At 43.6% G+C, this 19230-nt stretch overlaps 1 protein-coding gene across 3 annotated transcripts in view; it reads right to left on the minus strand.

Moving 5' to 3' along the window:
• Positions 1-19230, minus strand: part of epha4l (eph receptor A4, like) — a 57134-nt gene that overhangs the window by 22388 nt on the left and 15516 nt on the right. For all 3 annotated transcript variants that reach the window (XM_034700828.1, XM_034700826.1, XM_034700825.1), the window contains exons 4-5: positions 9341-9496; positions 1558-1893 (exon numbers count right to left, since the gene is read on the minus strand). In XM_034700828.1, the coding sequence (XP_034556719.1) occupies positions 1558-1893; positions 9341-9496 (492 nt within the window). The remainder of the gene's footprint in view (positions 1-1557; positions 1894-9340; positions 9497-19230) is intronic.

The following is a 19230-nucleotide window of genomic DNA, read 5'->3' on the forward strand; positions in this document are numbered from 1 at the left end:
TTTTCGCCCGTGTGACCACACTGACATCCCCCTGCAAGCCCTTGCCCTGAACTCCTGGGCGTGCTCCATTACAGCCCCCACACATGCCTGTCTGGCAGGACTCGGAGCTCTCCCACAGGCAGTCCCATCCATTCATCTCTATCTTCCTGACCCCTGCTTATAAATCAAGCCACTGTGCCCTTAAATTGCCAGCCCAAGCCCTATTCAAGTTATTCGCTTTTCCCAGGGATGGAAATTAGTGATAAAAAAACAACACAAAAAGGCACTTAGCTCGCCACCCAAGAGCAGAGCAGTAAAGAAGACCATGTAATGATCGGCTATAAGTGGAGGAGAGCAGGGAGGGATGAAGAGAAAGGGCCAGGGTCGTAAAATCCATTTGCACAACAACCGGTTACAAAATGGCTAAATGACAAAACAACGGGAAGCTTTGAACGCACCCCAGGGCTGGAGGGCTCTTCTCCAGCTCTGGAGGAGAGGCTGTATTCATGGGTATATTCTACTAGAATAATTATACACACAAACTCACACTCACACACACACACACACACACACACACGCACACACACACACACACACACACACACACACACACACACACACACACAATCCAGCAGCATTTGTAATGAAGCCTCCACAGATCAATACAACTCATCTAATTCATTAGCCAGAAAGCTAAATATAGCACATTGCCCCGATCTCCAGCCTTGGCTTCATGTGCCTAATTATGCAAAACTCCACTGAAATATTGCAGAAAATCATCTCCCACTGCAGAGACTCCATCATCCTCCTCAGTAATCATCCAGCCCGAACCCAAATTATTTACAGCTTTAATAAACATGTTTTGACACGCAGATAGCAACCATGAAAAAGTACTTCATGCACTCAGTGTAACAAACCTGTGCTCTGCATTGGAAATTAGCCCCCACACACAGCCACAAAGCTTCTCGACAAACTTTCCTTTCCATGCCGACACAGACAAGTCCAAAAAACAAACTTAGATTAGCATCCTACATTTAGAAAACGAAGCCAAGAGAGAGTAATCAAAAGTTTCAGAACAGCCACGAAAGTAAAAGTATTAATCAACTTCAAGAAGTCAAACACAAGCATGGACTTAAAACCTAGATTCAGTCTATCACTGTTCTGCACCCAAATCTTATCAAAAGGGATATGAGGAGTCGTGAGAGCATGTGTAACAAGAAGGATCTACTGCTGCAAAAGTTCATGCATGAAAGGTAAATTCCGGAAATAACAGGAGGTTATGTCTGAAAGGGGTTATGGTAATCTGTCTGACAGCTAAATTGCCAAGACATAAAGTCCTGCAAAAATAATAGCTAACCAAAGCTACACTTAAAGAAATATGTCCATGCAGGTTGGTGCAAAATCGTTCTTGGTAAGAACTCCCTTCATCTTGCAAAACCACTTAGTATCTTAGTATTTAAAACATCATGTAACTTTACAGTGAAAAACTAAATCAAACACGAAGGGTTGTTAAACAAATCTAATTCTACCATCTTTCCCAGATACCCAACTCACTCAAAACATCATTGGTCATCTTACCGGCTTGGTTGGTGGTGACAGTCACAGACACTGCCTGTTCCGGCCCGGGGCTCTGAGGCGAGACTCCATTCACTGCCCACACCTCGAAGGTGTAGTTGGTGTGGGCCTGCAGCTCGTTGATGGACACCCTGGTTCCCTTCAGACTCAGCTGCTGTGGGCTGAAATGGATGCCATTACCGCAGGGCTGACAGCGTCGGCCGTCAGGCCCGCAGCGCCTACACACCACGTTGTATGTCAAGTCCTGGCGTCCACCTGAGCTCCGAGGCGGGCTCCACTCCAGGTTTACAGAGGTCTCGTTCACGTTTGAGATGAGATGGACAGGCGCTGACGGAGGGCCTGTTGAGGAGGAGGAAATATAAAAGGTATTATTACCAGTCATGTGTAGAATCCAAAGGCAAAGCACAAAAGAGGAATAAAACAAATTACTGACTTCATATTAACGACAGTTTTAGTGAATACGGAAAGAGAGTATCTTTCCATATGAACATATGACAAAAAGTGAATGTGTAATTGACCAGGTTCTCCCTTTATTGAAAGCCGAGGCTTCTTGAATTCCCTTTTAGTGTTCAGTCCATTACAGCGAGGGAGGATTCAATTTCACCTCAGTTAATTCAGCACGTTAACTGAAATCCAATAGGCCAGCAGATTTCTTTCCCATTCATACGTTGAATCAGCTGGAGGTGGCAGAGCGCCCGGGCCTGCTGCTAACACTGGGGTTTTATGGCACCCACTCAATAACTTTAGACAAAGTTTGCTTTGGACCCTGTTATTAAGTTTCTGCTTTGATGTAAGGCCTACTCGCTGTACTCTTATATGAAAAGCAGCTCCACAGATCTGTGACGCAAACTCCTCTGCTCATCAATCCCAATTTACATGTCAGCTCTATTGTAATTAATGTGTTTTTTTGCATTGCTTTCAAACATAAGCGACGGTAATTGACTTAACTCTCCCTCTCCCTCTGTCTCCCTCTCAGTGTGTCTGTTTTCCCTGTCGCACTCTCTCCCTCTGACTAATGAAGCGCACGCGAGCGGCCGGGGAGATCGATGCGGGGTGAAATATGAAAGCTAGTCCGTCCACAGACGAATCATTTCACAACGGAAATTAATTATCAGTGTTATTTTTGGAGGAGCAGAGTGGCAATGAGTGATTTCACAGAGACTCAGAGAGCAGCAGAGGGGACCGGATATGGGAGTGTGTGTGCATGTTGCTTCAGGAGAAATAAGAACCTCTTTTGTGCAAGAGTTTTGCTTCATTAGTTGAGACGCGGATGCACAATTTTACGCATGATGCATGATTCTTTAAAGTCGTTTCATACTGTCTGTGTGTGCTCGTGTGGGTCAGTATCAGTCCGTGAAGAGCACAGAGGCTGGAGCGGTGATGAAGGACAGACAGAGCAGACAAACACCGTCTGCTCGTCCAGGAGGCAGAACACACACTGATTAGTATGGAAGGAGAGGGTCAGGGTGGATGGATAGAAGGATGGGAGGGAGTCAGGTGAAGAAATGGACATTGGCGTGTGAGGAGGGGAGTCTGTTTGAATGATTTGACCTTAAGGTTCACAAACAGCTTCAGAAACAGCAGTGAGATGAACAGATATGGAGTAACCTACCCTAGCTAATATTAGCATCACTTCACACTTCCTCTTACAAACCGATGAAAACCTATTAATAAGTTCTCATTAAAAATAATGATAAAGCACTTTCCTTCCCCCCTCTTTCCCCAGATTTTTCTCCTCCACTCCAGTTTCTCCTCTTTCGTTCCTTCACCTAACTCTACAAGTTACAGATGGAGCTTCTATATTAAGGTGCCTGCACTCAGCCATCATTATTATAGTGTCTTCATCCGTGTGCTAACCAAATGCTGCCCTCCCTTTAAGCACTCATAATACACTATCAGAGATCACATTTACTGCTATTACTCAACGATTATCTAGACTTACAGTGTCATAAACTCAGCAGGACAAAGGTGGTATTTATATTTACAGCTTTCATCTCTGTGTATGGTTCATGTAAGGGTAAAAAGAACAACATGTTCCTGTTTCTAACTCATAGACATGCATTATGGAGGTCTAAGAAATTCTTGATTTTCTTAGGGGAAAAAGTTAGAAATTAAAGACTTAATAAAGCAGTTAGCGTGATATTCTTACGGGTTTAGGAAAGGAAGTTTAACACGCTAAATATTGCGCTTCATACAAGTCTGTATAATTTTGATTTCTTCATAAAGACTCAGCCTAAGTGGGGTTTCCCACATGCTAACCTAAGCTGAGCAGCTTCTGGTTCAGGCTTCATATTTAGAATACAGACAAGGCAAGGCAGCTTTATTTGTATAACGCATTGCATACTCAAGGGCAACTCAATGAGCTTTACATTGAAGCAAGCATAAAAGAGCAACATTAAAATGACAAATATAATAAAACATAGAAAAGAAAAGAAAATTTTGAAATATATTAAAAAATAAAATTTAAAATTTGCATTTAAAGCAAGTTAAAATGAGCTAAGATAGGAAGGCAGTGTCAAATAAAAAGGTCTTAGTCTTTGATTTGAAAGAGGTGAGAGTTGGAGCAGACCTCCAGCTTTCAGGGAGTGTGTTCCAGATATGTGGTGCATACTGACTAATCGCTGCTTCACCATGTTTCGTTCTAACTCTCTGGACTGAAAGCAGACCAGTACCTGATGACCTCAGAGGTCCAGATGGTTCATTCAGTAGCAGCAGATAAGCAATGTGTGTTGGGCCTAAACCATTCAGTGCTTTATAAACCATCAGCAGGATTTTAAAGTCTATTCTCTGACAGACAGGAAGCCAGTGTAGAGATCTAAGAACTTGAGTGATGTGATCTACTTTGTTTGTCCTTTTTTGGACAAGTACAGGTGTATCAATTTTCTCATTTCACTCTGTTATGCAACTGAGCATATGTAAAAGATAAGCTGTGATAATACTGTCCGGAGAAATATACAGATAGTGTGTGTCAGAAAATAAAGTGTGCTAGGAGGATGACTGTGTTTGTCTGTTGCTATGGTGAGCATTGCAACAATGCTGTATAACTTTATGACTGTATAAAGTCTTAAACACATTCCACCTTATGTCAACGCTCCCCCTTGCATTCCACACACTCTCATACACACACACACACACACACTCACACACACACACACACACACACACACACACACACACACACACACACACACACACACACACACAAAACTACCTTTGGCTGTACCTGTCGCTCTCCCAGAATGCACCAGTGGGAGCAAGGGAGCGTGGGAGAGCCGTCGGCTGTGACTGACACCCGGTAATTAATCCTGGGAGAGAGAATGGCGGGGGGATTGGGAACGAAATGCTCACACAACCATCATACAATGCTAGCTCCACATGGCCTTAAAAATTCACACTCCTCACGGGAACATCCGGAGGGAGATTTGCAAAGTTTCTCTTGAACAAAGTTGCAAATTTCTTGCCTCTTTGCTTTCCTTTTTCTGTTCATGTACAGCTTTGCAATTTGCTCTGAGCCTTATTTCTTATTTTCCTGGAACTCCTTCCCCCCCCCCCTCTCCTTTTCACTTCACTCCTACTTTCCTTCATCCCTCTCTCCTTCTGTCTCTTCCTATCAGTAATTGTTAGTTGAGTGTTGCGCAGGGCCGAGGTAGAGAGCAGCACGCTAAATTGGCCAGAACATCGACCCCGCTATTACCATCCGGCTGGGATTCATTCAATGCCCCCCTCGAGTCCACCCAGATCTGCATTCATTCCTCTCTCCATCCCTCCCTCTTCCTCCACCAAACCAAACCGCTGCTAAGAAAACTGAGGAAAGTCTGAGAAACACATCAAGGGCCAAGAGAAACCCCAAAATGGAGAACACCCCCTCAATTTAACCTGAACGCAGAGCAGCAACCAGCTCCCATGGGTGTCTGTCCCTGGTCCTCATTACAGCCCTGTGGTAGATGTGTACACACCCACTCGCACTCGTGTGTATTACCCTCAGCATAGTTAGATATAATTTACCAAACTCTATGCTCCTTAATTGATTGAGCTGCACACTGTTTGGGGAACTTTGGACTTAGTTTAAAAGAATCACCTAATGCAGAAAATATGCCTAAAGACTCTACGGACTTTATGCAAGACTTTGGACACTTTTCTACATTATTGTTAAAGTCAGTGTGAGGAGTTTTAGCTGGTTTTGAAATCATCACTCTTTTACTGATGTCTCTTCCTGATCTGCATGTACAATGAGATTATCAGCGATAGCTTTGGTGATTTATTTTTCTTTCTTTTTAGGCTTAAGCGGAACCACATCTTTACGACAGTGGGTGATGGTGCTCATGGGAAATGTAGTCTTCATCCCAGGAAAACACTACAGATATCTTCCAAAGGGGTCACCAGAAACAAAACAACATGAAAACTCCTTACAGTGACTTAAAAAGGCTGAAAAATGTCAAAATGAAAATAATATCTCATTAGGCTATGATTCATTGTACAAAAGCTACAGAAGCAAGGGAAAATAGACAAAAGCACAGCAAGTAACACAAATTCTAACTAGAACAGGACAAAAATAATGGTATAGCAAACAGAAAAAATCTCCAAAATCTGTTTTTAAAAGAACTATTCCTCCTGCCAGAGTCCTCAGGCAGGTTGATCCAAAGTGTGGGAGGCAAAAAATAAAAGGCTCTCTTGTTTCTAATCTTTAAAGCAGCTGTTTCAATCAAATGTGGCACGCATTAATCACAAATCAAAAGAACAATTGCTGCAAAACAGCAAGATACTGCGGAAGGCGCTGACAGACATACAGCATGAGTAAAAGGTGTGCACACAAACAGTCACACAATGACAGAATTACACAACATTCATTTTTAATCATCATCTCCCATCTCCAGACTCCAAGCTAAGAGAGGGGAAAAGCGTTTTCAATTACCCCCCCTGCATACACACACGCATGCACACTCTCACACACACAGAGACGCAGACATGCACCCCAATTACCAGAGATGCTGGCTCTTTCCCAGCCTGACCTTCAGCAAGTCAAACTGGGAAATGACTTTAAGAGGGTTTCTCTTTTTTTTCGTCATCTGCTCTGTTCGTGACTCTGAGTGGGTTTTGAGCGAACGAGAGGGAGAGAGAAAACAAAAAGTGGATGAGTAGGGCTGTGTGACTGACAGCTGTAATTACAGAGCTCGGCCATGTGGGTGAGAAGTTAAAAAAAAGAGTTGAGGAAGGAAAACAGCAGACGACAGACAGGGTGGGAGTTCAAAGATCAATTGTTGAGCGGCTGACGAGGCGGGGCAAAGGTCAGCGAGAGAGTCCGGCTAATGTTCAGCTCCTCTCGGTGGAGCTGGGAGAGCAGCGGAGACGGCATAACAGGGTCCAATAAAGTAAGCCGAGTAATGAGCTTTGACAGCTGTTGCTTGCAGCAGCCGCACTCAAATGCCATACCGGCTAACGGGACAATGGGGATGGGCTCCGAGCTCATTAATTAAAAGAGGGGTCGTAACTCAATATATTAGCGGTGTGGCTAAACAGTTAGTGGGCATGCAGATGAATATGTGAGGAATAACGTACGTTTTTTATGTCTCTTTTTATTATAAATTGCATAAATCTTCATCTGAATTTAACAAGTTGTACAGCAGAGGGTACACAGTTGTAAATGTTTGCTTCGTGTTGTTTTCCTGTTCAATGTCTGTCAGCTGGAATCTTTAAGTGGAGGCACTTCTACCAGTGCTATTTAGGCACACGTGTGAAAACTGTGCCAAAAGCAGACAAATGGACCACAAAACTGCAAACCAAAATAAGGTTTTTTTTTAATATTTTTGCATTAAACCGATTTTGAATTAATAATCAAAGTGGTCTTCTTCAAAACAGTAAATTTGCACTGCAAAATGTGTTGACATCACAAGCCTACACAAAAAATTCAAAGGTAGTTAAATTAACATATCACCAAAGTAAGAGTTTGAGCTGCCATCTATAAGCTAAGCATCAACAACATCCCAAAACCGAAGCTGAGCACTATTTTGAAGTCTGAGAATTGCCACACACCTTTGGATGAAACTACACCAGGAAGTGAACTAGGTTAACTCGGTGGTGTGATTGGGTTAAGTCTCTACTCCTCACATATCCTGTCTCTCCTCAGCTGTTACATGAATAAAGGCGAAAATGTCCCAAAACATAATTTAATGCAAAGTAACTCAATTTTTAATGTGATTAAAAAGTCAAATCAATCAATATTTGACGTTCTTGCTTGAAATCTAAACTCTCAGATTAGGTGTACATGAATAATCTGTGGGATTAATCTGCTTTGAGTGTTTTGTGAGGCATTGTGTAAATACAGTGTTACTTTTTATGATTATTAATGATACTGTTTCATGTTGCTGGGATATTTTGTTGAATAAACTTACTGATCATGCGAGTTTATCAAATACAGATTTCATGATTTACTGTTTGTTAGTGAAACTGAACCTTTTTTATGACCTGTTTCACTAAAACAGAGAATAAATAGGTCAGCTCTTAGCAACAGAAATCTGGATCCAAACTGAAACAATCAGGGATGCCGCTGATTACCATCTTACCGAAGTCTTACATTTACATTTTATTCTTGATCATAAAAATATGCCAGAACAGAACATTGTTTATGATCCTGCAGAGATACGCTGCAGCAGGGGAGTAATCAGAGACTGTTGGGCTCTCTGCAGTGAAGTGTCAGGCAGTAAGAGTTCGGCTGCTTGTCTGAGTCAATAAACTGTTTCGCTGAGTGACGAATCCACAGGAACTTGACAGATCATTCAGGCCAAATGGAGAGCCAACTATGAGCTCAGCAACCTAGCAGATGTTTTGGTTGTTAGAATTGTTTTATGACACACACTCACTCATACACAGACGTCTGCCATGTTAGCATGAATGCTGTTACTTTCCCGGGGAATGAGAGTGCAGGGCGCTCGGTGTGTTCTCTTCTGTTTGTTCTCTGTTTGTGTAAACTTCCGCCACCATGAACTTCCAGTCCCCTGACTCACAAAGGGAATGAGGTTTTGAAAAGGAAGAGGTATCATTAGGCTGTTAACGATATTTGTTATCGCAGTGGTGCTGAATCAGGCTGGAGGTTTGGATCCACCAGTGGTTGACTCATATAGCCCTGCAGAGCAAAGCGGAGACACACAGTGTGAAATTAAAATGTTCCTGTACTTTGATGCATCATCTTTCAGTTTCCTTATCTTTCTCCTCGCTATTTTAACCCCTTTTCTCTATCACACATCATATCCATTCCCTGCCCGAATGTCCAGCTTCCTATCTGCCCTCATTTTCCCTCCTTTTCAGTCACCTTCCTTTGCCTCCACTATCATTTCATCTCTATTTGTCTTCCCCTATTGTTCTTGCCCTCCTCTACTGTGGAAGCCTGTGAATGGAGAAAGCAGTGGTTTATACCCTCATTAGTTCTCTGTCACTATGACTGATCACTAAGTACCACCTGGAATCAAAAGACACCTATTAATCCAGCAGCCGCCTGCTTTTCTGTGTGTGCAGAGAGTGTGTCTCTGTGAGCGTGAAGCGGTACTTCAGGTTGGCATTTGAATGGGGAAAAGGAGGGAGAGAATGCAGATCCATGTTTCGGCATAAGTAATCACTCAGAGTGTGTGTTATGTGTTCTTTTTCGAGTCATTAATAATAATAAAAGAAGTGAGCTGAGCACAATACTTACTCTGTTTAAAAACGACTCTAAATCACAGCCTTCACGGCTCAACAGTCAAACGTGGTTGATGTATATTTATGTACTGTATGCGTAACATGTGGCTGTACTTACGTGTGCAGGGCATGGATGCCGGGTCCGTTTCAGAGCGAAAGTATCCCTTGTCGCAGACGCAGGACGTAGATCCCTCCCTGACGGAGTAACTGTGGAGTGGACACTTGGAGCAGGCGCCATCAGTGGCCAGAGCGCGGTAGTATCCAATCTTGCATGCTGAAAGATGATAAAGACAAAGAGGAGGGGAGGTTAGGTTAATGGTGACATCATCATGTGGCAGTATGTAGGTATCGCTTTGACCTGAAACAAAATAATATCTAGCAACGTACAAATTAAAGTAGAAAGCTTGGTTTTACAGACCACAGCAGGAGAATGAAACATTTCATGAACATGTCTTCTTGCGTACATTGGTCGTTGTTGTTTTGCTTTCTATTGTTTCTATGTATTTATCTTTGTAGACTGTATTTTAGCCAATTGCAATTTTAACAGGAGGTAAGAAGCAGCAGTGAAATAATAGTTTGCGCAAAACTACCAAAATAACATTGCAAGATGAGATGCAACATTGATAAGGTTGCTGACCCTGCTCTAAGATTGGTGATAGTTTATTTACTTTATCACAATTTCTTGTAACTTCAAAGAGAATTCATTATTGGTGTCCTTCTGAGCACAAACAAGGATGCATGGAGGGGGCGCTAGAATGATGATAAGGCAAAAAAAACACCACCCCTTTTAACTGTCGCAGGAAAGAGTCATAGCAATGCCTACCCTGTTTCAGAGCTACTTTTTTTTAACTTAAAACAGAAGTCCAGTGTGTGTTGTTCTGGTTGCTACATCCCCATGTGATACACAGTACAGAGTATGGTTAACACAAAAGGCATGGTGGAGTTGGGATGCCCATTGAACTGAAAATTAGATTCAGGTCCCTGGATAGTAGTTTTGAAGCGTCTTCCAGAATAAGTCAAAAGAAGGATGTTGATGTACCTGGCTTTGTAACATTTGTTGTTGAGGGAATGTTACCATAGCATTGCAATTGACATCAAATCGTTGTTTTCCATTGAAGAGGAAGAGGAAAGCTCTCTCATCTTTCCCATTTTCCCCCAATTAGCTACACGAAAAACAATATGTTGCCCAGAGGCTTCCACTTCTCTCTCCAAACCTCCCTCTCTTTGTCGTTATCCTCCATCTCCAATGCTTTCTCCCCTTTGTCCTTTCTCACGAAGCTGCTTTCTATTATCAAAAACAACAGAGCAGGAGTAAAGGGTGCTATTTTCCCTGACAAAAAAAACAGAAGATCAAATAACTGCCCCGTGTCTTTCTCACAAATTTAAGCTATGCTCCATTGGCAAAGATTTGGAGCCGCAGTGAAACCAGAGCCATTGGCATTTCAGACCATTTAACAAACAAATGCCACCACACTTGGCACACCAGGAGCTCTGTCACTCTCACAAAGCTGTTTTCACTGTGGGAGGCTGAACACACACCTACGCGTTCACCTCAGTCTGAAAATGGTAACCTAAGTGACACTTTTTTTCTGCTTTTGGCGACAGTGCTCACCTTTCTTTTGACTGACAGTTTGATTGGAGGGCTCGTGTTTCAAGGAGTTTCTCCCTCATCTATCCGTTTCTATAATGGCCGGGGAAGCCTTGCAGGGTTATATTTCACCCCCTGAGCGCTGAACCAGAAGAGGAGGACAAAAGAACAATTCTCTGAGAGGTGCTGTGCAGACAGTCGCGACACCGATTGGACCAAATAACCTGTCAATCAGTGAGGCTGCTGTGTGCTTGGATGTGGGCTGCGAATGGTAGTGGGGCCGCAGGGTTGGTGGTTTGGGTTTTTATGGAGTGGGTGGTATGTGTTAAAGTATGTGATGTACAAAGATCCACTGGAGATGGATGGGTAAACTCATACCCAATATAAATCAGATGACTACACACTTTGGTCTGCAGGGTAAAACCCTTCTTCCCATGTACTCACAAACATACATCAAGACCCAGTGCCTCCCCAGCAGATACACAACCTAGGTCTAAGGTTTGTCTGCAGCCAATGCAAGAGTGCAACAAACTGCAGTTCCCCGAGTGTCCACTAGAGGCTGCCTCCAAAAGCCAAGGAAACCCCATAAACACCCATGTTGAAATGCCAGTTTCAACAGCAGAATTACACATGTTCACGGCCTTGTACAAAAAGTGGTTTTGGTCTCCATCCCCCCTGATTTGACTGACAGGCAGGTGCATTTTAGCTGCTTGCAAGGTGGCCAGGCAACTGCCTTCTCTCCACCTCTTGGAGGGTTCCTAGATAAGCCAGTTGAGTCCGGTTGAGTCATTATTTCCAATATGGTGACCTTCAAAATGTCTCATAAGAAACCAATGAGTGACATCAATGAGACTGCATCCATGTTTTATACGGCCTGGTCTCCATGAGTATTTAGATTTAAGACATGGATTTCAATGCCACAGGCATGAATGCAGCAGGGGATACTACATACAAAAGAACAGTCACAAAAACAAACTCCAACATGAGCTCACCACAGTAGAAATCAAATCCGCATCCATGTCTGTTCTCCAACAAAAACATACATTCCTCCAACCATTCCCAAAATACCGGGAAATCCCTCTCTTCAAGGTGTAATAAAGTCAGGCTTTTTGCCCTGAAGCCGCTCTTGCTCCAGCAGCTGGATTAGGATAGCGTAGCGTTAACCGAGGCTGGGCTAGCTGCTACCTGCTGAGCCATTCTTTACCCGTTCCCACTCAGTCAATCAGGGCCAAATCCCTGCCGCTTCACTCGCTATAGCTAAGCTAAGGGTCCCTTTGATTGTAGCCTGCAGGGGTGCGTGAAGGCTACGTTTCTTTTCTTCAAGGAGCGGAGAGATTAGTCAGGAGGTGCTTTGTGTTATCTCTCTATCTCTCAAGCAGTCTTTAAACGCCCGGCCTCACCATGAGAGACAGAAGCACACTGGGCTTTGTGGGTATTGTTTAAAAGGGGTTGTGACCGCTTCAGGTGACAAAACACAAAGTTGCTGTTAGGGTTTGTACATGTGCGCTGACCAGGAAAAGTGTCCAGAGTTGAGAGAGGGGTCAACCAGCTGTTTGAGACGATGCCCCTTTGCTAAAAGCTGCAGGGAGAGTTAATTGAGTCCCATGCTTCACAGCTTTTGGGCCTGAGCCTCTTTAAAGAGACACAGTCTGAGACCAGGCTACCTCAAACTGTGCACGGTTGATGAGTTTTTGGCTCATCAATTATTAAGCTGTCCCAAGCTGACCTCGGTGTCCCCACAGGCCGTCCCAAAATTCCTTTCCCAACTCCTAATCCCTGTTTGCAGTACACACACTCTTGCATTTTTTTTTGCGGTTTAAAACTCCAGATTTCAGAAATTGAGTTTGAAAATGTGAAGTCAACATATTAAAGCTTGTTTATAGTAGTGACTGCCCCGCAGTAAGGAACAGTCAGGGGAAAAGAAAGGTCGATATCCGAGTAAAGCTGGGGAATTTGCTTCCTATTAGGGGTGAGAGTGTGTGTTTGAGGGAAGAGACCGCACTAGTGGGTGGTCCAAGAGACTGTGGCTTCAGAGAGGAATCTCCCTTAAGACTTGTTGGATTTATCACTGCCCGGGCCAGTGCTGGCAAACCCACACACAGACGCAAATACAGACACACACGAGCACAGATGTATTTAGTTTTATGGGATCTGAACGGAGAAGCTCATCATATCCTCTCACACAGCTCTGAAAAGTTAAACCCACTTTTCCACACTGTCTTTTTTACACTGTCTCGTTTTTCGCCCCGTCGCTCTCTAACTCTCCTGTGTTATTCTTTCTCACTCTCATTGCCCTCTATCTCTCTCTCCCACTCTACTAGACTTCCTCTCTGCAGGCCTCCTTTCAGACAGAGAGGGGTTTGTCAGGTGCCAAATCCCTGAGCTGAGAGATCAAAGGCAAACAAAGAGACTGGTGACTTACTGTTCTATTCTGGAAAGGCAAAAAAATGGAATCCCTCATAGACCGGGACATCACATTCTTCCCTTTTTTTTCTCCCCCAGCAGCTCTTTCACTCATTCAATCCTCTTCTCTGGCTTTAGTCCTTTTTCCCTTTTGTCAGTCCTTCCCCCAACCCCATTCTCCATCCCTGTTGTCTCTCAGCTGAAGCACGTTTGGAGGAAAGGGGGCAATGAGGGTGGAGGGAGAGGGTTGTGGGAGTTAATGAGTAGTTTTGTCTGTGTGGTGGGGATTCTGCAGGCTGAATTGGTCGCACCGCGTGAAGGAGAGGGGAAACGGGAACTTCTGTTCAAAATGAAACCATCGACACAGCCGTTTGCAAAAAATAGACGCACAGAAGAGCTAATGATATAATGATTGCTACCCACACGTAAGCCAACTGAAAAACCAAGCTAAGATTTCCTCTGAGTAGCAACAGCCTACACACCGCGCTTTGAACAGCCATGGATGCTCCCTTATCTGCAGTTAAATAAAACCACATCTACCCACACACCCACCCACTGCAACCCACCTTGAGTGACCTGCATGAAAAGCCTGATAGGCGAGCTATTCTGCAGGCTCCACAACAAAGTATCCAATACACTGGGGATTGAAAGCATGAGAGCTAACTTGTGCTACAATGGCCAGCCAAAAACCCGAGGAATATAACACCCAGCACACGGCACACAATAACATGGCCTGCCCCAGCAGAACAAACACCCGTCTTACACTCAAAAAAGAGGAAAATTAAGTTCAAACTTAAACATTTTCTCTCCTTTCAATGCTACACTTTGTCTTCTTTGGGTGATGAAAACTCAGTCGCTCTTCTTTAGTCATAACAGACAGCGAGCGCTCTTCAGAGGAACAGGCAGAGGCATCCTCACAAAGACGCTCTTTCAAAAACCAAGTGATCAGTTTTCAGGACCTGGGGGCAAGGAGAGTCTCTCCTTCTCCTGCACCTTAAGGAGCCAGTGACTTCTATTCAACCTGCTTTTCTGACATATCAGTCTGCCTCTGTGTTTCTTCTATCTCTGTGTTTTCTCTGTGGAAAGCACTGCCCTGCTCAGGTGAGAGTCCAGCTCGAAAGGATTTCTATTCTAAGAGTGCTTTGCTTACCAGCTGGATGCAGTCCAAAGTTGAATTCACAAAACAAAACATTCAATGTTCAATTGTTGTATAAGCTGTCATTTTCAACTAAACATGCAAAAAGATGATGAAATACCAGCTGCATTAATACACCTGAGCCACTGGCATATTAGAAGAGATAACTAGCCGCTGACCGTTAGCATCTGTCGCAGCAACAGCAGGAGAGTGGAGCAGGTTAACTCATTAATTCCTTCTCTGGGGGTTATTAATTACCTCCGGCTCGGACGGCGACACACAGCCACACGGCCAGCGAAACCCATCAGCGTGATGGATGAGGGACACACGGCCACCGAAACTGATCACCATGATTGATGACATTACACTCGTCACACATCTTGACCTTGACATGGGGGGAAAAGGTCCCATGCTTGTGCTGCCCTGCTCTTAAAAGTAACAGCAAAGAAAAGTCGAGCAGTGACATCTGGGTTGACATCCTTGCTGGTGTTAATGAAGGCTAAGAACAAAAGCCAGCAGGGCCAACGATGTTAATAACACAGCAGCCAACCTTGCTGACAATCACTGCTACTTTGCTAATGGTGGCCGGTGCCAGGGGGTGCAAGAGTTGCCAGCAGTTTGTCTGTCAAGTACTGGATGATTTATAACTGTATTTTCAGCAGCACCGATCCATCATGCAAGAGCCACCCAAGACACTGCCCTAATTAAAATGTCTGTACCTGACGTAAAGGAGCAGCAGCCAAACGGGCAGATGAGCAAAACATGTTGTTAAAATGAAAATTACAACCAAGATGGAGGGCTTCCTGAAATGTGCTAATTTACAACATTTTATGAGACTGAAACAGATTTCTTGCCATGTAGTTTGATTTAATCCATATGCATGAAGCAGCAATGTTCTGCCTAACAAGTCCTTACCTACATCATGGAGCCACTTTTGTTAAGCATGCACTGAGGTGCCGCCTATATAGTCACTGTTTTGATTACATAACTGAAAAATTGAAATATTGTTCTGAAGGCTTCCTGCAGACTAAGGCCTCTGCGTTCTTATTGACACGTAGGCCACAGCTTCCTCTCAAATTCCTCCGGCCCGGCCTTAAGAAGGAATATTAGTACAATGGTTATATCGCGAAAATCTCAAGTATTCCACCCAGCCTCTTCAGAATGGACAAAACCCCTCCTTAAAAATGAGGCTGGGGTACTGCATGTGCGTGCAACAGGAAGAATGACACAAAAAAGAAGTGAAAAAGATGAACAAAAAACAGAGCAATATGGCAGCAAACAAGTCCATCTTTGTATGGTGCAGCACTGTTTGACTTGGCTACACTGGGTGTGGAACACTCAGATTCCACTTCTGCACCCATGCCAGGTCCGTAAAAGTGGCACCACCCAAACCCGGGCGAAGCGCCAAACCCACTGTAGACCTTTGTGACCTAAGAGTTGCACAGCAGGTGGGTAATGGTAATGGCATGCTTTAAGGCAAACAAGACGGAGATACATACACAAACTGAGGCCTACATCTGCACACCTGCACACTCAGGTATGCACACAAAGCCCTTCAGAGGCCCTCTGGACTAAAAAGAGGCATTTCGCAATACCACACATGCAAAACACACACAGTAATAGAGTTTGTGTACAGAGAGAAGGAACAGGAGAGACGATGGGACGTAAACAAACTCAGTCAAGGTATTGTCTTGGTCCAATTTCGCCGAGGTCTCATGGGGTTACAGTCTCATGTGGGACATGTGTGTGTGGACTGGCAGTGTATCTAGCATGCTTTCCTGACATTGTTTACAATGAAAAGAGCTGCATTTCAATTCAATTATGAAAAAAAGAGACACGGAGCAGGGAGGTAGGGGAGTATGCTAATGCAGTGTTGCGAAGGAACGCTCTCGGCGGCACACACCGCTAAACAATTGGGAGAGCTAAACTATTCTGCTTGCAGCAAGTCAGGGAGAATGGAGCAGGAAGAGGGAGGATGTGTGAGGGAACACACAAACACACTAAGAATAGGTGAGGAGGAAGAGGAAGCGATAGGGAAGCAGTCTCAATGGGGCCTCATATCCAAATCTGTAAACAAGTGTAAACCACGTGTAGGGCTGCAGCACAAATACAAAACAAATCACAAAAATCCCCTCCAATGTGACGCTTAAAATACAATCGCTCAGTCACGTTTACATGTGGTAATTGTTCCTTAATTAATTTGTGCAAAGCATCAATTGTGCACATTTGAGAGCTGCTACTTGGATTAAGTCAGATTAGGTCATGTTAATCAATGCTTTTCCCTTCTCTCATGACCCTTCATCATAATAAATAATACCTGCCTTTTATGGGAATCATTATCAGTTTATCTTAAATTGAAATTAAAATCAGATTAGGCTGAATTTGAGTTTTCAGTGATTTTTTTTCAATCCAGATCCCAAGTGTGTTGCAGTTTCTTTCCACAGGTGTGTAATCTCAGGTAAATACAGTTGTAAAAGAAAGACACTTGCTCTAGTGTGATGTCATCACCTTAAAGCCAAAAATAAATACACCTCTGATCAAAATTAACACGTAACTGTGTGACCACACAGCCGAGTAACCAGATATATGAGAGCATGCATTATGCTATTCTTAGCCCATAAGGGAAAAGGGAACTGACCCGTTACCATTACTGCATGAATGAACTGCACTCGGATGATCACATTATGACCCATAATACTTATTTACATTGAAGGCGACACAGGCTTTTTTAACCTCCGTCTCTTTAAATTGTAAATAAAAACAAAAAGCACAATCCATTCAAACACCCCTCACACACGTGTCATAATTGCAGTGCATGCACAAGTGTCAACAGTTAAGTGTGCAGAAACATGCACACAAAAACTTTAATTACCGACTTGTCTGTGGTCCTGGGGCGAGCCTAACAACAATCAACTAGGCCGGTTTCTCAGAAGTGGCTCGCTAGTTTACGAGGAGAGGTTGGCAAGGGTCGACTTGTGGGTGAAAAGGAGAGTATTTTTAGGTTGTTTGTTTAGGTAATCTACATGTAGCTCCCAGACGACAGCCTGTCTGGGGCCTCAAAGCACCTTCCATTGTGCATGTGTGTGCGCGAGGGTGTGTGTTCCTGAGAACATTTCGCACACCAGCGTGTGTGAATACATGGAGTTATATGTGTGTGTGTTTGTGTGTGCGCAGACAGTCAGGGTACATAAAAACTTTCCTGGGTCACTAGCTCTTCAACAGCTCATGTCAGCCTGATGACGCTCTGCTGGTCTCCACTGTGGCTGTCACTGCTTTAACCTTTGACCTCTGCTGGTGTCACTCAGGCCTCGCTCTCCAGACCACTTCCCCCCCTCTCTCTCACTTTCTCAAAACGGCATCGAGGTCACCGCAGTCGTGGAAGTGATACCCTCTCTGAGTTGAAACTGTGTCAGCTCCTGTTTGCATGGTATAGCTTTGCATGTGTGTGCATTCCGGAGCTGGTAGCATGTACACATGTGTGTGTCCACAAACTTGGGTGTATGTGCTGCCCTCCCTAACCCCAGGCTAGTTGAACCTGGCCTTGCATGGGGGCTCCAGGGCAGTGTAACAGGAGCCTGGGGTTAATGGCTGCTGCTTAGGCAGGGTTACTCTGCTAATGTGTAACATTTTAGCTTTTAGCTTTGAAGTGAAGACAGACACACAGGCTCTGGAATGATAGGAACAAAAAGCAAGTGAGACTCATGCACAGACAGCTCTACAGTGAGTGGGCACTGCTGAAAGAGGCTTAAGTTTAATATTTCTTGCCTTTTTTTGCTCATACCTTATCTACTGCTCTCTTACTGCTTTTCTGTTATCACTCTGTATCTTTCTTTCCTTTCATTAAGTAGGGTGATGCTCCAAACTTGGCAGGCTTGTCTGTGATTCAAGCAGCACCATGCCCTGCGGAGCTGCCAAAAGTGTGTTCACAGCTTCCTTTAAGCTCCTGTTTATTACCGCCATTACTGTATCTCACAAATTAACAACAGTCCTTGCCTGTTAGAGGATAGCAGAGTTAACCAAAGACAAATGCTACATAATGTAATACAACTATATATGTATAAATCAGCAAGCTTAGCTGTTGTTGTCAGCAGTAACTAAAAAGATGGAAGTCTTAAACCTGGTGTTCTGCTGTGGCTACTTCAAGTACTGTTTAGCTTTGTTGGCATTCTAATAAAGTAAATCTACCAAACACTAAGATATCACTACACAAGACCAACTACCTGACCATCTGTTAAATGTGTCAATCAGCTAGTTTGATGTTAAAGACAATAGTTTCTCTCTTTTAATTTTAAGTGCTCTGCAGTAAGGATGCTTCGAAGTGACTAATTTCCCAGCCCCTTACATGCAAAGTTAAATTCTGTATAACAGACTCATCTAAAGGTAAGAAAAAACTCAGTTAACAGTCAGCCCCAGCCCCTTACATGCAAAGTTAAATTCTGTATAACAGACTCATCTAAAGGTAAGAAAAAACTCAGTTAACAGTCAATATTAAGCCTTTTTTTTTTTACTCAGCTGAATACAGGACACCAGAGTCTGCTGGTTCGGATGTCAAATTGCTTGGCAGAGTGGGACTAACAGTAGCAGAGCTAGAACCACCAACTTTTTGCCCTCCTTGCACGAGAACATCCATTATGCCATTAGTCATAAACTGAAGCCCAAGCTAGTGGAAGGTAGTAATGCATACATACCATATACCACACCATTATTTATTCTGTACCACATCAACTGCTTATAATTGATGATTCTTCTATCCATAATCCAGGTTATTCCACAGAGGACTTTCAGTCTATTTCTTCAGTAGAAAGTCGCTGCAGTGAAAACAGTTCACTATCAGGTGAAATAACACTGCCATACACACAGTAGAGATATTGACAGTAATATC

The sequence above is a fragment of the Notolabrus celidotus genome, chromosome 14 (genome assembly GCF_009762535.1).
Source record: "Notolabrus celidotus isolate fNotCel1 chromosome 14, fNotCel1.pri, whole genome shotgun sequence".
Classification (NCBI taxonomy): domain Eukaryota; kingdom Metazoa; phylum Chordata; class Actinopteri; order Labriformes; family Labridae; genus Notolabrus; species Notolabrus celidotus.